A 26,114-nucleotide genomic window follows, 5' to 3' on the forward strand; every position below is an offset into this window, starting at 1 on the left:
GTTCAAATAAGCCGTTCCTCCGAATAGTTCTCATCAGAACTCTGGCTGCAGCATTTTGAATCAGCTGGAGAATTTCCAGAGAATTTCTGTCCAACAATAAAGAATTACAGTAGTTCAATCCTGAAGTAACAAATGCATGGAGCGTTTTTTCTGCATCACTTTGAGACAGGATGTTCCTGATTTTGTCAAAAAAAAATTCAAAAGTGAAAGAAGGCAGTCCCAGAAACCTGTTTTATGTCTGTGAAAATTAGCATCATATTTTGCCAAACCCTGTGATGGACTAGAAACCTTTCAGCTAGGATAGGCTCCAGCAACCATAAATCGGATTAAGCAGGTATAGTGAACTGTTGGGAGGGTGGATGGATTTTTCCATACCATCAAAATTCAGAAAATGCATTTATATAATCAATTCAGATATTTAAACATACTAACAACTCTACACGTACATAAATAACCTCACCAGTCTTTACAGTCACATACAAATAAACATTTCTTACCAGCACATCTAAACCTGGTTTGGGTGCAGTCTGGACTAGAAAAGGGTTATACAGGTACACTCCATTTACCATATACCATTTGCAGTCTTTGGTGGTGCTGGTACACCACAATAACAAATTGTAATGACCATTGAGGAAGTCTTTCAGAAGATCTGGAAATGTGCAAACTCATGGCAAGACGCATTACAATTTTGAAAAGTCTGGATTTATTAAGCACTTTCTGATTCGAAAGTTGCAAGAACAATGAAAAACAGTTCTCTACAGTTCTATACAGCTGTCCGTGTCGCAGCATAGATTAAAAGAAGCTCAAAAAGTATGCGAAGCCCAGCCGGTTTGCAATTTACAGTTGTAAATTTCCCCGTAAATACACAGAGTGACTACAGCATGCAGTCATCCTATATACGTGCAAATGATAGTCTATATACAAAATGTAGCAAAGATTCTGTAGAATATTTGCAAAATAAGGTGCAAAAAAATTGTGTCAGCGGTATGTTGGAGTCATGCTCTAGCAGTTGAGTGTGTTGTTTGGGGGGTGAGGTGGGGAGGGGGAACCTTTGATAGCCTGTGGGCAGTAGCTATTGTTCAGTCTATTTGCTTTTGTCCTGAGTGACCTGTGTCGTTTAGAGGGACCTGTGTCGAGTAGAGGGGGTCCAGAAGGAGGGATCAGTCTGAGCAAGAACACAACACAGGTCCAAGAGTCAATGAGCCCTCTGGGGGCTGAGCAGAAGACCAGCAAAGGAGGAGCCATTGACATGACAAGGAAGCAGGTCTGGCAGATGATCAGACGTCCAGTAGCGGAGGAGCAGGAGCCAGTCTGGTGGATGATCAGACATACAGCGACAGAGGATCAGGAGCTGGTCTGGCAGGTGACCGGATGTCCAGTAATGAGGGAACTGGAGCCGGGGATGGTCTGGTGAGCAGACAGACGTCCAGCGACAGTGAAGGTGGAGCCGCGTTGGCAGAAGTGAACCCACCATAGCTCCACAGGGGGAAAGACCAGGAGCAGGAAGAGGAAATAGAGGCGAACCCAACTGGGTAACCTCAGAACAGAAGCAGAATCAGGAAGGGAAACCCTCCTGGACCCCCTCAGAAGCAGGATCAGGACCTAGAGGACGCGAGCCCGACTGGGCTCCCTCTGGAGTAGGGACAGGAGGAGTCAAGCCCGGCTGGTCTCCCTCTGGAGTAGGAACAGGAACAAGAGGCGAGCCATCTTGGGCTCCCTCTGGAGTAGGAACAGCAGGAGGCGAGTCTGACTGGGCTCCCTCTGATACAGGATTAGGAACAAGAGGCGGGCCACCCTGGGCTCCCTCTGGAGTAGGAACAGGTGTAGGTGAGCTGGCTGGGCTCCCTCTGGAGTAGGAACAGGTGTAGGCGAGCCCAGCTGGGCTCCCTCTGAAGCAGAATCAGGAATAAGAGGTGAGCCATCCTGGGCTCCCTCTGGAGAAAGAACAGGAGGAGGCGTGCCCAGCTGGGCTCCATCTGATATAGGATTAGGAACAAAAGGCGGGCCACCCTGGGCTCCCTCTGGAGTAGGAATAGGTGGAGGCGAGCCCGTCTGGGCTCCCTCTGAAGCAGAATCAGGAACAAGAGACGAGCCATTATGGGCTCTATCTGGAGTAGGAACAGAAGGAGGCGAGCCCAGTACACACATGCACACAGATAGAAATATATATCCAACACTCACTCCAGTAATATGACCACAAGCCCACTAAGGTTTCTTGCATGGAATGTGTGTAGAACTGGTTTCTAGGAGAAGAGATGAACATTTTTCAATCAATTAGAAGAACTACAGGTAGACATTATCTTATTTCTAGAGACATATTTTTCACTGTCAGCTACAGATGTATTCGCTACAGCACAGTTTCCTCATGTGTACTCAGTCTATTACGACTCCAGACAAAGAGGTGAAGTTATTTTAGTTAACTGGAGAGTACATTTTTACTGAAAACAGCACAATTATAGACCCTGAAAGTAGTTCATTTATCTGTTCATGATATGAAGTAGGGGTGGGCGATATGACGATATTAAATCGTGAATGATTGCAATGTGAAGACGATTCATAACGATCTATCAAACTGCAGAGATCGTGGGATCGTCTAGGGCACATTCTATAAATTGCAGTTCTATGCTGATGCATCGATGCACCAGATGTATTACGTTGTCAACCTGACTGACCAATCACAGCAAATTACGGGCAGTGATGCGCTTTCTTACCCATCTCCTTGTTTGTGTGTGTAGCAGTAGCCGCATGGAGAGCCATGGCTGAAAGTCAAATGGAGGAGTTGGTTGCTAAAAAATATTCCACCTCCATTATATGGAATTGGTTTGGATTTTAGGCAACTGATCAAGCGCAAGCAAATGTAATTTGCAAAGTTTGTACAAAAACGATTCGCACATCGGGTGGCAACACAACAAACCTGTTCAATCGCTTGAAGAGGAAGCATCGCAAACAGTATGCTGAGAGCCGCTGTAACACAGGCATTTGACAAAGGCACTCCTATGACAAGTCAAGCAAGTGATAGAAAGAGGTAACAGAAGCAGTTACCTTTTATCTTGCAAAAGATATGGTACCGTTTCAAACGTCTGCTTCAAGTAGTTGACCTACGGTACGAGCTGTCTGTTTTTCACTTTTCAATTTAAGAATGTGATGAAATCAAAATCGTGATTTTATTTTTTTAAAATAGTGATATAATATTTTTGACATATCACCCACCCCTAATATGAAGTTTTGCATTGCTGATATATGTGGCCCAAATGTTGACTCTTTTTTCACTCCCTTTTCACGTCACTCCTCATCATAGGAGGGGACTTCAACCTGTTATTGGACTCTGGATTGGACAGGTTCAGTACCACAGGTAGTCTTAGGAATTGGCAGTCCACAAATATTGTCAAGTAATATATGAATAATTTTGGTCTTTGCGATACATGGTGCTCCCAGCCTACCAGGAATATCAGCAAGTGTTCTTTGGGAAGCAGGAAAAGCAGTAATAAAGAAAGAATTCAAATATCTAAAAATTGAATAATCAGAGGACCCCTACAGTACTTACCCAGATGAACACATTCTAAACAGAATAAGAAAACATAAACTGGAATTAGATTAAATAATTGATAAAAAACAAAAAAAAACAAACACAGTTTTAAAGACTTCGCTTGGAGAACTTTGAACATAGCAACAGGTCCAGGAGATATCTGGCAAACCAATTAAAAACAAACAAAGAATAGCCTCTGTTAAGTACGCATCAGGAAATGTAACCCGTGATCCTGATGCACTAAATGCAATTTTTAGGGACTTGACAATGGCAGACAATGGCTTTGGATTCACCTGCTATATAATAGGAAAACTCCATGAAACCCTCTAGCATATGCCTAGTAATAAAGCCCCATGTCCGGACGGTTTACTAGCAGAATTTTACGAGGAACTTTGGTCTACATATGGAGAAAATTGACATTAAGGAGAATAAAATATTACCGCCAAACATGAATTCTGCAAACATCAGTCTACTTTTGAAACCAGGCAAAGACCCCATAATCCCATCGAGCTACCGCCCGATACCCTTACCAAGCGTAGACCTAAAAATAATCTGTAAAGAACTTGCTAGAAGATCAGAAAAAAATAAGCCCTTTCATAATACATCCTGACCAAACAGGTTTTATAAATTGTAGACATTCTTCCACTAACACACAAAGACTATTCTACCATAAACAATTTAGAAACCACAATCATCTCTCGAGATACAGAAAAAGCATTTGATCGGGTTAACTGGAAATGTTTACTGGCAACTCTGCACAAATTTAAATTTGGGTCATCTTTCATTAACTGGATAAAGATACTATACACCTCTCCCAAGGCTTGTGTCGAGAAATGATCAAACCTCTCCAAGTTTTAGTCTGCAGAGAGAAATTTCCCTCTCTGCAGGGTTTCCCACTTTCCCCCTCACTTTTTGCTATATTTATTGAACCTCTAAAAGCTGCTATTAGGAAAAATAAGAATATTAAATCCCAAAAAGTATAACATGATGTCTTACTTTCCCTCAAGAATTCACAAACATCTCTCTCACAGACAGTCACACTCATTAAAAATTCTCATCAATCTCTGACTATTCTACCAATTGATCTAAGTCCACAGTTCTGTCAATTAACTGTAATTTCCAGAATATTCCCACTACCACATTGCAGTCAGGAAATATAAGATATTTAGGCGTAAACAGTTCCCCCAGGCTTTCAGAGCTAACAAAGCTCAACTATGTTCAGCTTTTAAAGACATTAGAAGATGATCTCACACATTGGAATTCCTTACCCATATCACTCATGGGAAGAGTTGCCACTATCAAAATGGTGATCCTTCAAAAAAATCAATAACCTCTTCTCGATGACACCCATCAAATCGTCCCCTCACTGGTTTAAGTCTCTAGATTCATACAATTCCGGATTTCTTTGGAAAAATAAGCCATTATGTATTAGCTTAAAAACTGAACAGAAAACAAGAGATAGTGGTGGATTAGATTTACCAAAATTCCATCATTATTTCTTAGCCAATAGGTTGCGATATATCTCCAAATGGTGTAAATTTTGTCCACGAGATGAACCATGGTTAGATTTAGAAGAAGAATTTTGCTTCAAACTTAGTGAATCTCCCCATCATGGCTAATGTTTCTGAATCTAAAGCTCCCCTTGATTCCCAAGTACTGCTTATGTATTTATTTTTGTTAGAATACTTCATACATATTAATGCCGAACCTGACAGGGGGACAGGGAAAGAGGGAGAGGAAAGAGAAAAAAAGGGAAATGAGGAAACGAGACAGAGATAGAAAGAAATGATCAAAGAAGCCAATGAGAGAAACAAGACAAAACCAGACCGCTAGCTGCTACATCTGTAGAAAGACTAAACAAAAAACAGCCTACGGCCTCTGTGGGGAAACCAGGCGAAGAACCCCATTCTAGTCCTGATAATGTGACTCATTATGTTGTATGGCTCTTCCAAGAAATACAGTGGCATTGTTTTCTATCTAATTACTTACATGTTGCGCAGCTTGAAAAAAAGATTAAATTTGTTAGGACTGTGAAAATCTCTGTCATCCATCTTGTAGTTGTTCGTTTTGAAAGTTTTTCCCAAAGTAATTAAAAAACGGTGTACTGTGAGTATCTGCTGGCTGAAGAAAAGATAAGCAAATACACATCAAGAAAGAGGATGAAATGGTTGCTTTAATGAGCTTTAATGAGTCAGAATCATACAAAGAATGACCTGAGAGGTTAAATATGGAAATAGACATATAACACATTATAGAGACAGGGAGAGAAGGATAGATTGTTTGAAGATCAGGTAACAATGACACTAATTAGTTTAATTACATGTTTGGGAAACATGATGTAAAGTACACCAAAAAAATGAATAGAATGAAAAACATAAACAGAGTGTGGAATATGCAGCAAAAGAAAAACAGCATATTGTATGAAGAGCCAACAAAGATCCGTGACTTTTACTTAATGGCATTAGAAGTATATACAACTCATGTTACAGCATCAAGCAGTGATCAGATTTTTGGGGTTAAATACTCATTCACAGGACATTTTTTGGTTTCTTGATGTGAAGTGTCCTGAGATTAGTTTTTTGTTGTGAAGTAATGTTTTACAAATAAATCTGAATGAGGTTTGAAGTGTTTTCTCCTGTCTCTGCATGGTTATAGTATTTCACAATGCAGTCTCACTACAATGCCAGTTCTGATGAACTGGACTGAACTGGACCATAATTGAATTCTATTGAACTGTACATAACTGAATATGTGTTTCTCTTTTGATCTCTGCAGTTTGACCTGAGCCCAGAAGCAGGGAATAATGCTGAACTGAAGGCAGTACCCCGAGGATTGGGTTGGATGGAGCTCATATTGGTGTCAGTGATTTGATATTTTGCAGATTATTGTCATCAGCTATCCTCTTCTTATTCCCTTACATGTGCACACCTGAACTTTGTGACAGTTTGTGGTACTTCAAAGGGCAAATACAGGTATGTAACAATTCTGGAGCCTTGACATAGTTGCCATTGTTGAATTGAATTACCTTTATTGTGAAACTGCTATATTTGCTGTGGAGAAAATACGGTAATCAAGTTTTTAAAAGTGTATTGATTGTGAGAACTGGCTGGTAAATGACACCAGCACAAATTAAAAATGTGAAGAAGTATTTTGCTAGGGTACGAAGGTCTGCAGTAAAAAACAGTCAACAATAAATTCAATGCACTGGATTAAAGGGAAACTCTGGTATTTTTAAACCTAGACCTTATTTCTTGCATGAAATACATTTATCTACTCACCGAGAACAAACAGTTGCTATGTGCTAACAGAGCTATAGTACGCATTCGTTCATTCATTCGTCTTAAAGTATTGGTGAAATAAAGACAGATAATGCCTTATTTAGAGGCTGCATCGTCTAAGCCCCGTTCAAGTCTCCATTATATGGATCGCGAGTTATCTAAATATCTTCAGAAGGACACCGACTTTCGCCACACTGTCATCATCCCAGAAATAAGATCTAGGTTTAAAAATACTGGAGTTCCCCAGTGAAACTAATGGGTCAACATTTCACCTACAAGGTATCAAATGATTGTTGTGAATATTCTAGCTGGGTGGAACACAGAGTATGTCCAACAATGCCAACAACACATAAATATATTATTCATGTTTTTATAAGACAGGTGGGCACTAGTATTCATTTTGTGAGGATAAATTATGCCCCCATATTTTAACGGTGAGCCACAATGCCACCAGAACTGCTCAGCCATAACAAACTAAAAACCCCAAAGCTAACTAGCTGACACTCTATGGTGTCAGCCATATTTGGGGAAAATGAACAGTAAAAACACATTAACAGTCAAATTCAGTTGGATATTTGCATCACTTCCACCATAGCATGTTTAAAGAAAATTAAGACCCCTCCAACATAAGATGAAGAGCAGGGTGAGCACCCGTTCAGCAAAGCTCTTGGCTGTTTTCCACCATCATAACACATACCAATTCTTTAAGCTGTGTCCATGGAAAGTGCTTCCCATGAGGGCAGGAACCCATGAGCATGCAGAGTGAGGTTGTAGTGAACTTCTGAAGCAATCACATTTAACTGACCAATGCTAATTCTACCTGACACTGTTGGGTTATTTCCAACATCTGACATGAGAGTGGGTTCTGGAAAGTCGCAACTTTTTCCTCATTAATGTTTAAAGTTTGGGAAAAGAACAGCTTAATCTGCACGTCAAAGCTCTCCTCAACTGATTGTAAACCACTTTTACATGTTACTAGCTTTGCAATTCACTACGAGGAAGTCCTGCAAAAAGTCTGTAAATGTGAAAACTCACAGAGAGGACACACAACCACTTTGTAGTTTGCCTTGTAGTGTAAAAGCATTTTGAGTGGTCAACTAGACTAGAAAAGTGCAACATAGGTATAATCCATTTATCATTTAATGTTTTGGCTCCAGTTTAGAAATAGTATGTGGTAGCTCTTTGGTTTGCAGATCCACCTGTTCTTGTGTTATTTTTATAGAGCAGTAAGAACAAGCTAAGCTTTTAGAACTAGGACTGCTTCCCTAACTTTTCTTGTCACTGGAAGTTTGAAAATGCAAAGGAAAATAACATTATGTTGTGTCTTGTATTGCAACAAACTGACAAACAACAATTTCATAGTTTTCAACTATTTTCAACATATCTGGGCCAGGTTTGAGTCCCAACCTATGCCAATCTTTATGCATGTCCTGCCTTTCCCACTGCTGAATAAAAGCCTTTTGCTCTAAAAAAGAAAAGCTGAAAAGTTTAAAGACCTCCTCTTTGTTGCTCTTAGTGGATCAGGGTTTTTTGTACCTAATAGTATATTATGTCTATGGCTTTTTAGAATGGCAGTGGTCCATGCTTTGGCTTAAAATGAATTAAAACTGAAAATGTAACTCCATATTAGAAGTTTGAGTCAAGGGTACAAAGATGTTCACGCTTTTTTCTGTTCCCTGTTGATTGATATAATTTTTTTTATTACTTCCAGCATATTTTCCTGTTGGAGATTATTTCACTTTAGGGGTCCATCTCTTTGATCAAAGACAGTTCTTACGTTAGAGAATTTGCCACAATCCCTAAAACTGCCCTTCTGGAATGGAAGGTATCGTCAGATCTCTGTATAAGTAAACAGCTCCATTCATTATTGTAGAAAGTAGCATTTAGAACATACCAGGTGAATGTAGGGAAACCGTGTGATTCTAAATCATGACCTAATGAGCTGGAATAATGTTATGAAGCAGTGTATCTGTTGTTGTTTGGATCTTCACACATTATGTCCGGAAATCTTTGTGTATTCCTACAACAGTTCTGTAATTTTCTCAGTATTTAAGAGTGAAGTGATTATGCGATGGGGGGTTCCATGGCTCAGGTGGTATAGTAGAGAAAGTAGTTGGACATAAAAAGTAAAGCGCAACCAAATTAAAATAGGGAAGTGAAAATAATAGCTGCTCCAAAGTGGTCTTAGAGTCATCAGTTCTGCGACTTTCCTCCACCAAACTCCAGCCATCTTATGACCTCCAGCCATCTTAGGACCTCTTTTTTGGATTTTTCAAAAGTGAATACTCTAGAACAATCTGACACACCACCAGGATCGGCCCCATTATTAAAGCTTGTTATTATTTCAGTTGTAGTTACTGTGTGTCGTTGATGTATTCTTTTGGCATTGGATGGAAATGTTTGTAGCTGGCAGTGTTAAATTGTCCTGGGACCAAGTAAAGAGCTTACTGTTTCTTTTTTTAATTTTCCAACAGAACAAAGTAGCTGGTAAGCAGTTCATTTACATATCTTTTTCTTTTTGCAGATGCAATCTGCTCTGTAGCTGGTACAGTATCCAACATGAGTTACCATGGCAATGTAAATCAGCAAGAAATTAACCAAAGTTTTGTGGTTTACCCCCTCAAAGCAACAAAGGCTGATTCATAATAGAGGCCCCAGGACACCAGGGCTAATCATGATAGCTTTGCAGATGCAAACAGTGAAATGTGTTTACATTGATCTTACACTGAAAATTACAGTAGCTGTTGCACATAATGTTTGACTTGCATGTTCTTGTTTCTTGTGCTTCTACTCTGTTTGTCATACAATAAAATATGATCACACACATGGCCGAGTCAGTGAATAGTAGATTTCCTTAACTTTAAGCCAGAGCTACTGAGCTTTTATAGAATGTGGAGTCTTTTTTTTCTGGTATTTGTATCATGTAGTGGCTACGACCACAAAACTGATGCCAGTTTGAGAAGTGATCAAAGCTAAGAAAATTGCCAAAGTCAAATAATACAGCATTTCAGTTCCCGTGCTCATAGTTTTTACTAAGAACCACTTAAAAGATTGTGATCATTGTTTGGTAAGAAAACTTCCCATCAGAAGCAGGTTATTAAACTGAAAGTGGTTGGAAAATCTTGGCAGTAAGTCCAGCGTGAATGTCAGAACAATTGTCTTCTGATAAGCCACCGCTCAGGAACATCTCTAGAACATTTCAAGTTAGAATTTGGAAACTGCTTCTGTTTTCAAACCAAGTTAGGAAACAAATGGCATTAAATACATAATTTACATAAAATGCATGTTCCTCTAAAAGCCCAGTGGTACTGGTCACCTTTGGCAGTCATGTTGGAAAAGAAAGAGAAATGTTGTCATAACAATAAAGGTTTACGAGTTTGTAAAATATTCACTTTTTGTGCTGTTGAATTAAATGGACTTTGAGGCTGATTGTCTTTTCCAGCTTACAGCTGTAGTCCTCTACATGAATAGGTTTCCAAAAAAACAGTGGCTTCACGGGTTGGAAATGTTAAACTGTTTTTCTGCAGATGAAATGCAGATGAAAATGTGGATGATGATATTCCCACAGAATTTATGGTGTTCATGGAAGCAAGAGCTGCTGATGGTTTTGGAGTTTGCCTCCCGGTGCATGCATGGGTTCTCTGGTTTCTATCTATCGTCTAACATGCATGTTACGTTAATTGGTGATACTGGATTGACTGTAAATATGCATCATTTGTCTCCTTGTCCCTGTGTGGCTCTGCAATGAACTGTGAGATCGAGGGTGTACCCTGCCTCTAATCCAATGACGGCTGGCTCCAGATTTCAGTTTTCTGATCAATAACATAACAAAAACTTGCAAATTAATAAGAAACAAGCTGTGTGAGTTTAGAGTTGACAACCATGCAGAGGTAAAAAGAAATGGTCTGACTATAAACCAGCAGCCCAAACATTCAAGCTCACACATCACATCAGAACCACCGCAGACGACCAACGACTCCACTTTTATCTGCAGCAGAGAAACACAGACTGAACAGTATGCAGTCTGTGTGGAGATGAAGAGGGAAACGCAGATGGACCGTGGGATGTCTGCTGTTTTCTCAAACAGACCTGTGGGAAATCTATCAGACAGCCTCAGCAATGAAAATCGCAACCATCCCCAAATTAATTTATTCTCAATCACTTACTGGAGAAGTCTCACAGCCTTTACATCCGATGCATGGCTGCAGTTACTTTTAGCATGCAAATTAACTATAAATAAGACTATATTGTGAAATATGACAGTGAGAAACAAAATCAGAGTTTAAAAAAAAAAGTTCTTTCATATTTAGCAATTTCAGTAAAATGTTTATGGTCAGTGTTTCTTTTCACCTCATATCAGGGTTACAATGTAAAATCAGGTGTACACATGGTCAACAGAATCCATATTGTTTATGTGGAGGAATGGTTTATGCATCTGACCACAGGTCTTCTTTGACTTCCTCCAGACAGTTAATAATAATGTGGTCTGGCAAGAATGTTTTGCTAATGTCTTCAGCTGGCATTTGAAACAAATGGTATATCTCTTTCTTTACATACACTCCTCCAGCTGGTTTTCACAACCTGTGCTGCCTCAGAGCAGCAACCACAGCCACATTAGCTAACCCTAACCAAGGCTCAGAGGTTAAGTCATACTTCTTTCAATGGCAAATAAGAGCATGAACAGCAGTTAAATAGGGAGGCATAAAGCTTCGTAAATAAGTTTAAGTGATTCATTTGAATAATTTCTTCCCCTATCCCCTATAATGTTGCCGGAGGGCAGACTCTCACTGTTACATATACAATAGGATAAGGCACAAAGATCACTGTGTCCACACCGTTCCGGTGCTACTGCGACTTGTAGGTAAATACTGACTGTAATATTTTTATGCCAAAGGCCTTAAACCCTTCAAGTATTCAAGTCTTTTTATTTATGAGATCAGCTGAAAAAGATTACAAAGCCCAGTAACACAGTTGAGTTCAGCATGGTTCATTCTGGCCCCGTTAAAATACCACACCATTTTGGTGATTTCTTTCATTGAGTCTATGTTGGGTAGATGGATGCAATGTATAATCGATTCCATTATCCTATTTCCAATGATTCTATGATGCAAGTCCAGACAACACTTCTCCTCTAACGCGCTATTCCTTTGCCGTGGTATCCATTTTCATCCCAGTATATCCAGATACACCGGGGTGGCTTTCATCATAGTAAACAGCATCTTTTGAATGTCCTTAATATTGAGCCGCTGTTGTGGCTCCCTTTGCCAGCAGCCCAGCATAATATCATACACTTCTTTCGGGCAGAGTCTTGGGCTCTCCAGTACCCTGCCCTGAGTAATACATTCTATCACCTGAAAAGGAGGAAGACAAATTATTAAAACCAGATAAACATAATTAGAACAGAACAACATACAATGGCTTAGGTGAACAGCACTGTATTTTCACATGTGAAAGCCGAAACATGAAAGATACAGTATTATACTGTAGTTACTGTGCTACTGTTAACATGTGCCAATCTTTGAATGGAATTCAATAAAACTGCTGCTTTTCTGGGCTGCGTGGTGGTGTGAATTGGATTCAGTGGGTATAGAAAATGGATGGATGCTGCTTTTCTGGAAAATTCAGTTTCAGTGCTGCAACATATTCTATCATACTCTGACTGGTGCTAAAATAAAAATGGGCTTAAATATTTTGACAGGAGTCAAAGGCTGGTGTTTCAGGTGTGCATGACCTGCTAATATATCCAACTAGAACGGAACCTTCCGTTTCTAAGGCAGACAGCTTGTGAACATAATTTTTTCGATTTCATTTGTGTTATTCAAATTGTTGGCTCTGTGTGCTGCTCACGGAACACACACTTAAGTATAGCTTGGCAGTTTAATCTTTATGTCATGTGCCCTTGCTGAGGAATATCAAAAACATTTTGAGATTTAAACCTCTAATGGAAACCTTACATCTTGTTTTTATAAATATCTTTCCATTACTTAAAGGCAATGTATTTACATACATTTAAATCAATAGAAGTTAATATTCTTAACACATTTGTTAGAGCTCAAGTACAACCCATTTGAGTTCTCATAATCTTAAAAGGTGATTTCAGATTCCTTATTATTGGATGATATTTTAGTGACATAACAAAGCACAATATTTCCTGTATTCATTAGGACTTAATAATAAGAAATACTTGTGAACTCCAATATTGCCAGTGCTTTGATAACTCTTTAGATGAAAACAGAATTGAAAAGTATGATTTTTTTTTTTTAATAAAAAAAAAAAAAAGTAATACTCAATATAATTCAAGTTCCAGAACACAATACGCAATTGAAAATGCCATGTACTTTTTGTCAGTCCTGTACTCAAAGGTTATTTTTCCTGCTATTCTCATTGTACACCAACAGCTGCACCTCCAGTGACCAGTCCATCAAGCTCCTGAAGTTCACGGACAACACCACTCTCATCCGCCTTCAGCTGACCATCTGGTGACCTGGTACAATCAAAACAACCTGGAGCTCAACGCTCTAAAGACAGAGGATGGTTGTGGACTTCAGGAAGAACTCAGCCTCAGCTACCCCCATCACCCTCTGTGACTCCACAATTGACACTGTGGAATCTTTCCGCTTCCTGGGACCTATCATCACTCAAGACCTAAAGTGGGAACTGACCATCAGCTCCCTCATCAAGAAAGCCCAGCAGAGGATGTACTTCCTGTGGCAGCTGAAGAAATTCAACCTGCCAAGGACAATGATGGTGCACTTCTACTCCTCCATCATTGAGTCCATCCTCACCTCTTCCATCACCATCTGGTACGCTGCTGCCACCGCCAAGGACAAGGGCAGACTGCAGCTTGCCATTCGCCTGCAGAGAATCTGATTGGCTGCAATCTTCCATCTCTCCAGGACATGCAGGGGAGATTGTGGCTGATCCCTCGCACAAACTCTTTGTGACACTCCCCTCTGACAGGAGGCTGCGATCCATCAGGACCAAAAACTCACGCCACAACAACGGCTTCTTCCCATTAAGTACTAGCCTTATCAACAAGGCCCGGAGCCCCCCTTGACACTGACTCTATCCCTCTCCCCTTCCAGACCTACGAGCTACATTAACGTAGCATCTTCAGACCTTCTGCATTACATTAACACACAGTTTCTATTTATTTGGGACCACTTCATCCTGTTGTATATCTACATTTATAGCATTCAGCTTGCAATATAGCTCCTTATTTTTTTTGAAGATTCTGTGATATATATATATAGCTATACTTAATAATACTCTGCACCAACTACACTAAGTTCAATTCCTTGTAAGTGCAAACCTACTTGGCAATAAACTTGATTGCGATTCTGAGGTAGATCTCTCCTCCCACAATAAAGAGATTGTTAAGTTTAAGTTAGAACACTTCACTTTACCACCGTCATTCAACAGATGTGCTTCTGGTTTTACTGGTTTACTGGTCATCTCTATTCAAAAGGTCATTCTCTATTCATCTGAGTAAGTTTGTGGTCAGGGGTGCTTCTCTCTGAATGCAGAACACGTCCTATGCAGAGGGCCTCATTTTATGCACAAATGCAACATAATAATATCCACTGGAGTGTCACCAGTGCAAACAGTCCAGGCCCCCCATACCATTATTTGACAATGCAGGTGCCAACTCACATTACATCAGTTGAGTGACTAGGGGAGACATACTTAATCAGATCTGTCATCTGCTACACCACATGTATTGCTGCAATGATTGAGCATAAAATGGAACCAATCACTGCTCAGAGCAAGGTTCCAGCAAGGTTTAATCAAACGCAAGTAAGAAGAAACTTCAAATAGAGCTTCACTCAAAGATAAGTATGTTATCAAAGTAAAAATGTAAATATTTGGCCATATTATACAGCTGCGTGACCGTCTTTTCCATACCTTTATCCAGTTCAAGGTTGTAGGGTGCTGTAGCCTATCCCAGCTGCCATTATGCTAAAGGCAGGGTACATCCTGGAAAGGCTGCAAGTCCATCACAGGGCCACCACAGAGACAAACAACCACAAATACTCTAACTCACTCCTAGTGTCAATTAACTGTGGAGGAGGAATTTGAACTTACGCACACAAGTGGAGAACATTAAAACTACACAGGGAAAGACTCCAGCTGAGACTCACACTAGAACCATCTTGCTGAGAGACCACTACAACCCTGTGCAGCTCTTGACAGAAATGGGTTTTGTTGATACATTGTCAGAGAGAACTGAGGGTCAGGCCAGAGGGAGCCATGGTAACAATACAGAACTGCGCTGACTGGTCTGTTTTCAGAGAGGCTGTCCCCACAGATGTTCACAGATGTTGGTCAGTATGTTGAGATTGTCTCAAGTTATATCCAAAAATGCACGAAATGTGTCAGTGTCCAAATAACCATCACAAGCCACGCTAATCAGAAATCATGGATGACCACTGAAGTTCAAGCCCTGCTGAAAGGAAAAAATTCTGCTTTCAAATCTGGTGATGTGACAGGCCTCAGGACTTAAGGCAAGAGCTAATCTGAATAAAGCAAAAAGAGCCCATGGATGTAAAATCCAAAACTTCTTTCAAGACCACAAAGATACAAGGAAATTGTGGCAGGGAAGAGGTCTTTCCCTCAGGACTGTAATGATGGTGAACAATCTAAACAACCACTTCAAGATTTGAAACACTGAACAGCACTAAAAATCACTCCACACCATTATGACCAGGTGCTTACACCTTGACTCAGTTGATGTAAAAAAGATCCTGATGAAGGTCATTTAATAAAGCTGCAGGTCTGGAGTCCGGGGTGTGTGTGGAGCAGCTGACTTACCATCATGTTTCAAAACTTTAGCCATCATCCCAGTGCCAACAAAAGTTCTGTCTAAATTATTATTGGCCAGTAGCACTCTAATAATGAAGTGCAAAATTAGTTAAGGATCATATCACATCCATCCTCCCCTCCTCCCTTGACCCAAGCCATTAAATGGAGGATGCTATATCCACTGTACTTCATGTGTGTCTGGAAGACCAGGAGAAAAATATGCTCATGTTCAGATGCTGTTTGTCGATTTTGGTTTTTAACACCATTATTCCTCGGCATCCGCTAAACAAACTGGGCTCACTTGGATTTAACACTCCACTGTGCAACTGAATGGTAGTCTTTCTGACAGAGAGGCCTCGTTTTATGTAGATAGGCAATAACACATCACATACCATCTCAATGAGCAGGGATGTGTCCTGAGCCTTCTATTGGTCACACTGATGACTCAACTGTTCTGGTAAGTGCAACACAAACTATATCATAAAGTATGCCGACAACACAAGAGTGGTGGGACTGATTCAGAACAACCAGTAGAATGGTTACAAAGAGGAGGCGATACACAATTTAAAGAGGGCTCATCTCAATTTTTCTATCCTCACCACATTCTACAGGGGCACCATAAAGAGTGTGTTAACCAGCATCATTTCTCTTTGGTACGAGAAGAAGAAGATCATTGGGTTCACATTGCCATCTCCTGACAACTTGGCCCAAAAGAGCTTACTGGAAAAAGTGACCAGTGTCCTGGATGACCCCATTCATCCATGTCACAGACTTTTTTCCCTTATGCCCCTGGGCAGGAGATACAGCAGCCTGCACTGCAGGACTGTCCGGTTCAAAAACGAGTTGAGCGGAGACGAGGAGAAAGACTGCGCCTACAGATGGTCGATGGATGTGGTCAGTGACTTCACGAGGGCTACACAGGAGGCAAGAGACCGGGTAAGAGAAGCCGCAGTGGAAATGGCTAACGCGGCCGGGCTGACCCCCACAACAGCGCGCCACTTCTTCCCGCACCGGAGGCGGTCTGCAGGCTACTGATGTAAACAGACATGACTGCGGTCGGACTCCAGTGGTTGTCTCGTCGGTGAAGACACCCAGGTACGCCAGTAGGTCAGACTGGGAGGCTTTCTTGGCCCAGTTCGAGCTGTTGGCCCAGGCTGAGGGGTGGTCTGTAGAAAAGAAAGCCCTGCAGCTGGCTCTGAGCCTCACCGATGATGCGTTGTCCTGTCTTCTGCTGCTGAGCCCTAATGACGGACGTGATTATGGGGCTTTGGTGGGGGCTCTTGGAGATGGCGGTGTCAAGATAAGAGCCAACCTGCTGTGAGAGCTGCAGAAAGGAGCCACCTGGTGGAGGAGAAGCCGGCATGGGGGGGTGAAGTGACTGAACTGTTGAGAGCTGTGTCATTACAGACCACACGCCGACTTCACCCCGGACCCAGGGTGTGCTGGGGGTGTGGTCAGCCGGGACATTTGGTCAGAGAGTGCCCCAGCTCAGGCTGGCTGCTGGGAAACGGCTCGGAGCCCGCATAGCTGGGGATATGCGGACCCAGATTTCAGCCCCATCTGTACCACTACAGCTACCCTTCTCACCACCATCTGGAGGTGCCCTTCATCACAGCCGGAGAAGCATGGCACCACTTTTCCCAGAAGCAGACGACAACTCAGGCGGGGGGTGATTATCGCGGTGGGACGTGTCAGTACTGGAGATTCCTGTTATGTTCCTGTTACAGTTGAAAACGTGCCCTGTGCAGCACTAGTGGATATGGGGTCGACAGTGACTGTGGTGAGACCGGATGTAGTTCCAGAGGGGACCTCGCTCGAGCCCACTTTGGTCTGCACACAGTCACAGGTGAGCTGACTCCTATGACTGGTAGGGCTGTGTTGTCTATGACTGTGGGGGGGAAATTACTACGTCACATGGCATGGATAGCTGCAGTGCAGGACCCCTGTATTCTGGGTCTATATTTTCTATGGGCTACTGGCTGTCAGTTAGACCTGTTAAGAGGGACTGTGAGCTTTTATGAAGGGCCAGTTGTCACCTTGTTCCCCAAGCTTAGTCAGGATGGGCACCCAGGCAGGATAGCAACTATTACAGCAGAGACTGTTGTTGTCAGCCCTCTCCCTGTGCTTTCCTCTGCTGTGTCCCCTCTCCAGAGTGACAGTGGTCACACAACCCCAGACAGGGATCCTTCCACACCGACCCCGCCCTCATGGCCTCAGGTGGGAAAAGAGGGAAGGGTGATTGCAGTGAGGGAGATATGGAAGAAAAACTGTAGTAGCCTTGATCCACAACAGCAGGAACAATTGTGGCAGCTGCTGCTGGAGTTTCAAGACTGTTTTGCCATGAGTGATGGGGAGGTGGGAAGGACTGATCTTGTGCAGCATGTTATCGACACGGGCGAGGCACAGCCTATTAAGTGCCGCCCACGTCGCCTCCCACTGGCTCGTCAGCAGGCATGTGACGAAGCTTTGGACGCGATGCTGCAGGCAGACCTCATTGAGCACTCAGATAGTCCATGGGCAGCAGCCGTGGTCATGGTTCCGAAGAAGGTGGCTGGCTGGCGGCTCTGCTCTGACTACAGGCCAGTGAATGGCGTAACAAAGGACTCGTACCCCCTGCCTCGCATTGACGAGTCACTTGATCTGGTCTCAGGGTCCTCCTGATTCCCGTCCTTGGACCTCCGTGGCGGGTATTACCAGGTGCCCCTCGCCCCTGAGGCCAGGCCTAAAATGACGTTCTGCACTGGGCGGGGCTTTCAGGTCCTTTGTTTTGAACTTTGTAATGCTCCTGCCACCTTTGTCAGGCTGATGGATAGGGTGCTGGCTGGGGTGCTCGTCGGCAGTGTGTTGCCTACCTGGATGACATCCTGGTGCATGACGGTTCCTTCAAGGCTGCCCTGGGTTCCTTGCAGCTGGTACTGTCAAGAATTGGAGCACCTGGCCTGAAGCTGCATCCAGAAGTGCCACTTCATGCAGCGGGAGGTGTATTTTCTGGGACATAAGGTGGGAGGGGAGGGCATCGGCACCATGACGGAGAAGGTGCATGCTGTTACTGATTGGCCCACTCCCACTAATCAGAAGCAGCTTAAGAGTTTTTTAGGCTTGGCGTCCTACTATCGGAGGTTTGTGTGGGGTTTTTCTGGCACTGTTGCGCCCCTATTCCAGCATCTTCAAAAGGACAAAGACTTTGTGTGGACTGAGTCATGTCAGGAGGCGTTCAGTAGTCTCCAGCGGGCTCTGAGTGAAGCCCCGGTGCTGGCTCCGGCCGATCCCATTTTACCCTTTGTCTTAGACACAGATGCAAGCAGTGAGGGTATTGGGGGAGTGTTGTCACAGGTGGGGCCGGAAGGTGAGCGTGTGGCCGCTTATTTCAGCCGGGCATTCAACAAGCATGAGAAGCGTTATTGTGTCACCCGCAGGGAGTTGTTGGCAGTGGTACTGTCGATCAGGCACTTCAGATACTACCTGTGTGAGTTGGGGTTCTTAGTGAGGACTGACCACTCGGCCCTGCAGTGGCTCATGACATTCAAAGAGCCGGAAGGGCAGGTGGCCAGAAGAGCTTTAACTTCAGGGTGGAGCATAGGGCTGGGGAGCGTCACGCTAATGCAGATGCCCTTTCATGCCGGCCATGTGTAGCAGACGGGTGCCGGTTTTGTGAGAAGAGAGAGGCGAGGGAGAGGGAGCTCCTGGAGGAGGAGACCGGGACCACGGAGTCCGTGGGAGAGCTGATGTGTCGGCCGCTGCAGGCTGTAGACATGGCAGAGTGGAAGCAGCAATAGGAGCAGGATGTAGACCAGCAGCATGTTCTGCAGTGGGTTGTGGCTCGGCAGCGGCCGACGTGGGAAGAAGTGGCAGCATTCTCCTCCACAACCAAGGGACTGTGGTCCAAGTTTAGTGCTCTGCGGCTGGAGCAGGGCATCCTGCAGCGAGCCTGGAAGGAGCCTGCAACGGGTGAGGATAGGTGGCAAGTTGTGGTCCCTAGATGCCTGCGTGTAGATGTGCTTAGGGCCAGGCACGGAGCGGCGGGGTCTGGGCATTTTGGGGTTGCAAAAACCCTCCGCTGCGTCCGCCAGTGCTTCTACTGGGGGTGGTGTAGGAGGGATGTAGAGGACTTCTGCCGTCAGTGCGACCCCTGTGTGGCCCGCAAGGGTCCCTCTGGCCGGTCACATGCTCCCCTCCAGCAGTTTGCAGTGGGTGGCCCGATGGAGAGAGTGGCGGTGGACATTGTGGGCCCTCTGCCACGCTCTTCCAAAGGTAATCCCTATGTTCTCTCAGCCATCGACTACTTCATTCGGTGGCCAGAGGCATACCCGCTGCCCGACCAAGAGGCAGGAACAGTTGTGGACGCGCTGCTGGAGGGTATGTTCAGCTATTTTGGGTTGGCGGAGATCATACACTCCGATCAGGGCAGAAATTTTGAGTCCCGGCTGTTTGCTTTGATGTGTGAGCGTCTCGGTGCACACAAGACTCGCGCCACCCCCTTGCGACCCCAGAGTGATGGGATTGACCTTGGGTCAGCAGCTGACTATCCTCACATCGAAGCACCAGAACGACTGGGATGACCACTTGCCCCTGGTGCTAATGGCATGTCGGTCTGCAGTACAAGAGACCACAGCTTGCACACCGGCTCTTCTCAAGTTGGGGAGAGAGCTGCGCACCCCAGCCATGGTGGCATTTGGTCGGCCGCCAGATTCGGAAGACACACCCCCGGGTCCTGAGTACGCACGGAAACTTCAGGACCGCCTTGAGTCAGCGCATAGTTTTGCTCGGAAGCAGCCGCTGAGTACTGGTGTGAGACAAAGACGTAATTATGACGTGAGAAGTCAGGGGAGGTATTTTCTGGCTGGTGAGCTGGTGTGGGTCTACAGCCCCCAGCACAAGAAAGGTCAGTGCCCTAATCTTGACAGCCAGTGGATGGGCCCTTGTAGAGTGTTAGAGATGCTGGGAGACATCGTCTACCGGGTGCAACGGCCAACCAAGGGGAGAAAGGTGGTTGTCCACAGAGACATACTGGCTCCCTACAGAGGGGCCTCTCCCGCACCTGCACAGACTACATCAGTGGCTCCGTCCCCGCAGGCTTCCTCAACTTTCCCTCCATCCCCCCTTTCCCCATCCCCACTACCAGCAGCAGCGACACCAGCCTACTCGTCTCCAGCGCCCAACCTGGCTTGGCCACAGAGACGGAGGAGAGTTCCGATTCGGTTTTTGTTGGCTCTTTAGCAGGGAGTTTAGTTAGGGGTGAGACCCCTTAGTCTTGGAGGGCAAGAATGCGCCCTGGTCTCACTGGAGGGGCTGGTAGTCTACCCGGACCTTCCTAGTTCAGAGAGATAAATCAGATTTTGTTATGGACTGGCAAAGAAATTTTTCCTGTTGATTTAAAAAGAAAAAAGTATATGGAGAATTGTTTTGTTTACTGTTTGAATATTGATGTTTCATTCTTTTGTCGTCCCCTCCTGCAGATGGTCGTTGAACTGAATGTGATTTCCTATGTCTACATATTCTTGTGCGTACCTCGTGGGCAAGGAACTTTGTACTGGGGGGGTAGTGTAACGACACAGAGTAAAGTTAAAAGCACGCAGTTAGCTGTCTCCTCCTCTCCCTGTCAATCACTGGACCGCAGGTCATGTCACTCAAGTGTGGGCTGGTGGTTGGTGGAGCAGAGTGGGCGTGGGCAAGTCTGTGTGCAGGTTTGGTCACTCTCCTGAGTTTTGGTTGAGAGCAGTGCTGACGATCGCATGTGTTTTCTGGTCCAGCAATGACTGTGTTGTAAATTGGGTAGTGTATAGTAAAATAAAAGAGCAGTTCGACAACGTCTTGTCTGCGAAGTCTCCGCAAGTCATTACACTCTTGTTCATTCATACTACCGAGTACTTATTTGAATTTCTCCCACGGGGGGATGAATAAAGTATTTTTCTATTCTATTCTACATTAAACCAATTGAAGTGAAATTTGAAAAAAAAATGTGCTTTATTAATCAATTAACAAAGTTGTGGCGTAAACCTAGCTAGTGAGGGAATAATCGCCTCTTTCAAACATGACAAGGTCAGGTCTGACTTTTTATTTAAATACATGTTTTTCTACATGCATATGCTGATGTCTAGGCTTGCTCTGTTTAAATTTTTGACAAAATGTCAGAAATATCAGCTGTCTAAATCTGGTTTATTCTATTTATTCTAAGCAGTCAATTTAAAAAGTATAGGATGGAAGTACTACTTCAGAGGCTCAGGTTTTACTAAACAGTTTTTATTGTTACAGATTCTGAAGCTTAGAACAAACTCAAACCATAGCATTTATTTGTAATTGTTACTGTACCTCATTATTAGCAAGCTGAAACCATGGCTGTTTACCATATGTGAAAATCTCCCACAGAATGACTCCAAAGCTCCACACATCACTCTCTGTGGTGAACTTCCTGTACATGATGCTCTCTGGGGGCATCCAGCGAATAGGCAGCATGGTGTGACCTCCCACCTGCTTGTGCACGCACGCATGCATGAAGACACACGCACACACACACACACACACACACACACACACACACACGCACACACGCACACACACACACGCACACACACACACACACAGTAGGAAGATGTTTGAAACATGGAAACTAAAATGTGTGTGTTCGTTAAAACTGTCTGTATGTGAGGTTCTCGTGATCTTCACAACCTGAACGTTTGATCAAACAAAACAGGAGTGATGCTCCATTAAATTTGGAGAAAGCTATTAAGGCTTGACACCATTGGATGCAGTCTCTCTGTGCTCGGCAGGGATTTTATAAACTTTTATTTTACTAATAAAGTAGAGTCTAACGCAACTCTAAAGTTTAAAGGTAAGTGTGAAAAAAACATGAAAAGCCTGATTTGGGGCATCTAAACCATCAGCATGTCTGTTGGATCACTTCCCAACCTCAATGTTTAAGAATGTTCTAAATCTCATTAACAGCGCCGTAATAGATCAGATCAATCTGTCTTCGATTAGCTTTAATGAAACCAAAGCTATAAAAGCTACTTGATCCTGACTATAATCCAAAAAAGTATGAAATTTTAGAAAAGGTTGTTTTAAAACAAATAATTGCCCATTCACAGAATAATGGTCTTCCTTAGGAGTATCAGTCTGGATTCCAGTACACCATATTACTGAAACTATATTTGATAAAGATACAAATGACCTCCCTATTGCCTCAAAGAATATTGTAGTGTTTATACTGGTCCTTTTAAAATGTAATACTGCATTTGACACCATTGATCACAGAATACTATATCAAGGACTTAAACACATCGAGGATACTGTTTTAGAGTGGTTTAAGTCACATTTATCTGATTCTAGTTTGTTCTAGTAAGTGATGTTTCCTCCTCGCATATCATAGTTAATTACAATGTTCCACAGAGCTCTGGACTTGGACCTAAATTTTTCTATATGTGGTTCCCTGAGGTAAGATCATCAGGAAATGTGACATGCTTTTCCTCTGTAATATTGCTGATACCCGGTTCTATTTCTCAATTTAACCTGATGACGCCCACTGACGCTATTGGCCTGTTTTAGAGACAAACAGGCCTTTCTAACCTGCAATTCTATACTTTTGAATTGAGGGAAAACTGAGATCAATATTTTTGTTCCAGAAAACATTGAAGATCGATTTTACACTACATGGCATTTTCCTGGCTAGTGAAAATAACCTTTGAGTCATTACTGCTAATATAAATGATCATTGCTTAATGATCCAGAGATATCTTTCAATTAACATATAAAACAGGTCTCCAAAGGAGCCTTCTTTCATCTGTGAAATATTGCCAAAATTAGGTGCTGAAATTAGATGCTGAAAAACTGGTCCATGCATTCATAACTTCTAGGATGGATTACTGTAATGTTATTCTAGTCGGATTTCAAAAATCTCTAAAAAATCTATCAATGTTCTATGTCTGCTTAATCCATTGCTGGAGCCTATCCCAGCTGCCATTGGTTGAGAGGTGGGGTACACACTAGATGTGTCATTAGTTCATCACAGGGCCACACAGAAACAAACAAGGCAACCAAAGTTATCTGTTTTGTCTATTAAGAGAGTTCACTTGTGTTGCTTGCTGATTCTGCATGCGATGTCATTAGCTGAGTTGTTGCCAGGCTGCAAACACAACACCACAATCTATTCATGGTGAGAGTCTAGATATCAAAAAGATATGGTTTAAATCAGGATGTTCAAACCATCTCTCTGCTACAATTACAACTTTCCAAGATCTGTTTGTTTGTTAATCAACTCTCGTAATTTCTCTTTGTAGATTATTAAAGTATTATCTATATTTCATATTTCTTTGGAAACATTCCTTCATTCTAATTTCTTAATGCACACATACAGGGGAAAGCTTCTTTTCCAAATGTAACACAATCTCCTTTGGCTTCATCTGCGCTGTTCCACCTAAAGGCAACATATCCATTTATTCTGAAATCTAATGTTGAATTTAGCTGTGTCTTCTGGATATATAATACATCCATGTTTTCCTCCTGTCTTTAATTGCCTGTAGTCATTAGCAGTCAGGCTCCGTACATTTTGTTTAAGAATTAGTATTACATTACCATGCACCTGTATATACCTTCACCATTGCTTATCAACTTATTGAAAACGTCTCTGAATGGATAATTAAATTTATTTCCATGTCCATTAGTAAGTTTAAAACTAAATGTAATGCTTCTCCACTAATGTATAGCTTCTGTGATGTCACCCATTAGTTTGCAAACTGTCTCAAATTTGACATTCGGTTGTCATCATTTTGGGCTTTATTGAGCAAGAGGTGACCTAATTTGCATATGAGGGTGGTACTGGAGAGTGATACTTGAAGATTGATTGTCTGAAAGTAAGTGTCTCTGTGGAAAAATACCAATGAAATTAAGGAATTATTCTAGCATGACTGAATCTAGCTCACCCCACAATAACGACTACAGGGAAAGATTGAGATATTTAGAATTTCATGATAGATGTTAACTTTTTTATGAAATTAAAATAATCTCTTGGAGCCTAAGATAACTTGAAGCCAGAGCCCTCTGGTACTGCAACGTTTAAAGCACTTCAACGTTAGCTTCACATCTAACATCAAATGGCAATCCCTTTGTCCAACAGTAAATGGATTTTATCTAAATCGTGTTTTTTTTATCTTGTTGACCACTCAAAGCACTTTTACACACACATTTGAGGGTTCCTTAGGTCACACTGGCTTAATACGTTCTAAAAAATTAAAGTAACAACCTTGGACCAAGTAGTACAGAGAAGCTATACAGTAAATAGTGCTGTGATGGTCTGTAAGCCTTGTGCCACACTGAGGAATGCACAAACGTATAGCCTTCATTTCTCCAACATCAACAGTTTGAAAACAGATGGCACTAAACAAGCATAGATGTGGAGTAGATTCATGTCATTCATTCAATTCTGATGAAAATATAATTTTGTCATGGAAATAAATCAGACATGTATTCTAAAGATTTTAAAACCATAGAATGTAGGGGGGTAAACACAGAAATGATTGGTAAATTAATGGAAGATTAAAATAAATCAAAAGTTGTGTTATATACCAACAGTCCGATGCATTCTTACCCTGTAATAATCTGTGCTGTAAATGTCTCTGGACATGCCAAAGTCTCCAATTTTCACCAGAAGACCATTCCCCACCAAGCAGTTCCTTGTTGCCAGATCACGATGTACAAAGTGTTGAGATGCCAAGTAGATCATTCCAGCTGCTATTTGACTAGCAATGTGAAGCATCTGGGAGAGACCCAGCTCACTGTTAGTCTGAAGAGGCTGCCCATCTACCAGGATCATTGCATCTGGCCCATGCGCTCTGAGGAGACAGTTATAGATAATGTTAGAAACTTAAAATATATCTTTGATCAGAGTAGGATATGTGTCCAACAGTGTGTTCATGTTCAGGGCAGATCTCAATGCCATAAAGTTGTAACCATTTACATGGTAATTGTTGCCTGAATCCTTTTTCAGATGGTTTCAGTTTAGTCCGATGCGCACTGCACAGCCGTCCTTCAAATGTAGAGCAGGATATGAGAATCCCAGTCAGGCGTAGTACCGCTGGACGTAAAAGTGATGTTTATGGCCACCATCAGGTGGCGCTATAAGCATGTGTAAGTTTGGTCATATGTTTGCTTTCTGGGTGGAGGCCAAGTGTAACATATGAAGTTCGGTGTAGATTGGTTAATGTATGTGGGAGTTAAAAGCTTCTTTGTTTTTCATGAGCAATGGCCAGTCATCAAAGTTTGAGATTTCGCCACAACCACACCCTTTAAGGTTTGAGAAAAGTTTTGGATTACTTTTAGTCCCCCATGACTGAAGAGTAACATGGCCAAATTTGAAGCCTGTAGCATGAAATGTGTAGGAGGAGCTTGATCATATGCGAGGTGTGGAAACGTGTAACAATGGCTCCAAAACGTATGTTCCACTCAAAATGGCGAACTTCCTGTGGACCTGGCACCAGAGTGGTCAACAAGATAAAAAAAACACGATTTAGATAAAA

At 42.7% G+C, this 26,114-nt stretch overlaps 1 protein-coding gene across 2 annotated transcripts in view; it reads right to left on the reverse strand.

The window, feature by feature from the left end:
* Nucleotides 1–5,710: 5,710 nt before the first annotated feature.
* LOC140307584 (NT-3 growth factor receptor-like) overlaps nucleotides 5,711–26,114 on the reverse strand; it is a 98,888-nt gene continuing 78,484 nt past the window's right edge. Inside the window, exons 16-18 of one of the 2 annotated variants that reach the window (XM_072386534.1) lie at nucleotides 25,187–25,430; nucleotides 21,916–22,077; nucleotides 5,711–12,155 (exon numbers count right to left, since the gene is read on the reverse strand). In XM_072386534.1, coding sequence (XP_072242635.1) covers nucleotides 11,970–12,155; nucleotides 21,916–22,077; nucleotides 25,187–25,430 — 592 coding nt within the window. In that variant the 3' untranslated portion in view covers nucleotides 5,711–11,969. The remainder of the gene's footprint in view (nucleotides 12,156–21,915; nucleotides 22,078–25,186; nucleotides 25,431–26,114) is intronic. The other variant, XM_072386535.1, reaches the window with a different exon arrangement.

The sequence above is a fragment of the Leuresthes tenuis genome, unplaced genomic scaffold, assembly GCF_036924035.1.
Source record: "Leuresthes tenuis unplaced genomic scaffold, fLeuTen1.0.hap1 SCAF_5, whole genome shotgun sequence".
Lineage (NCBI taxonomy): Eukaryota > Metazoa > Chordata > Actinopteri > Atheriniformes > Atherinopsidae > Leuresthes > Leuresthes tenuis.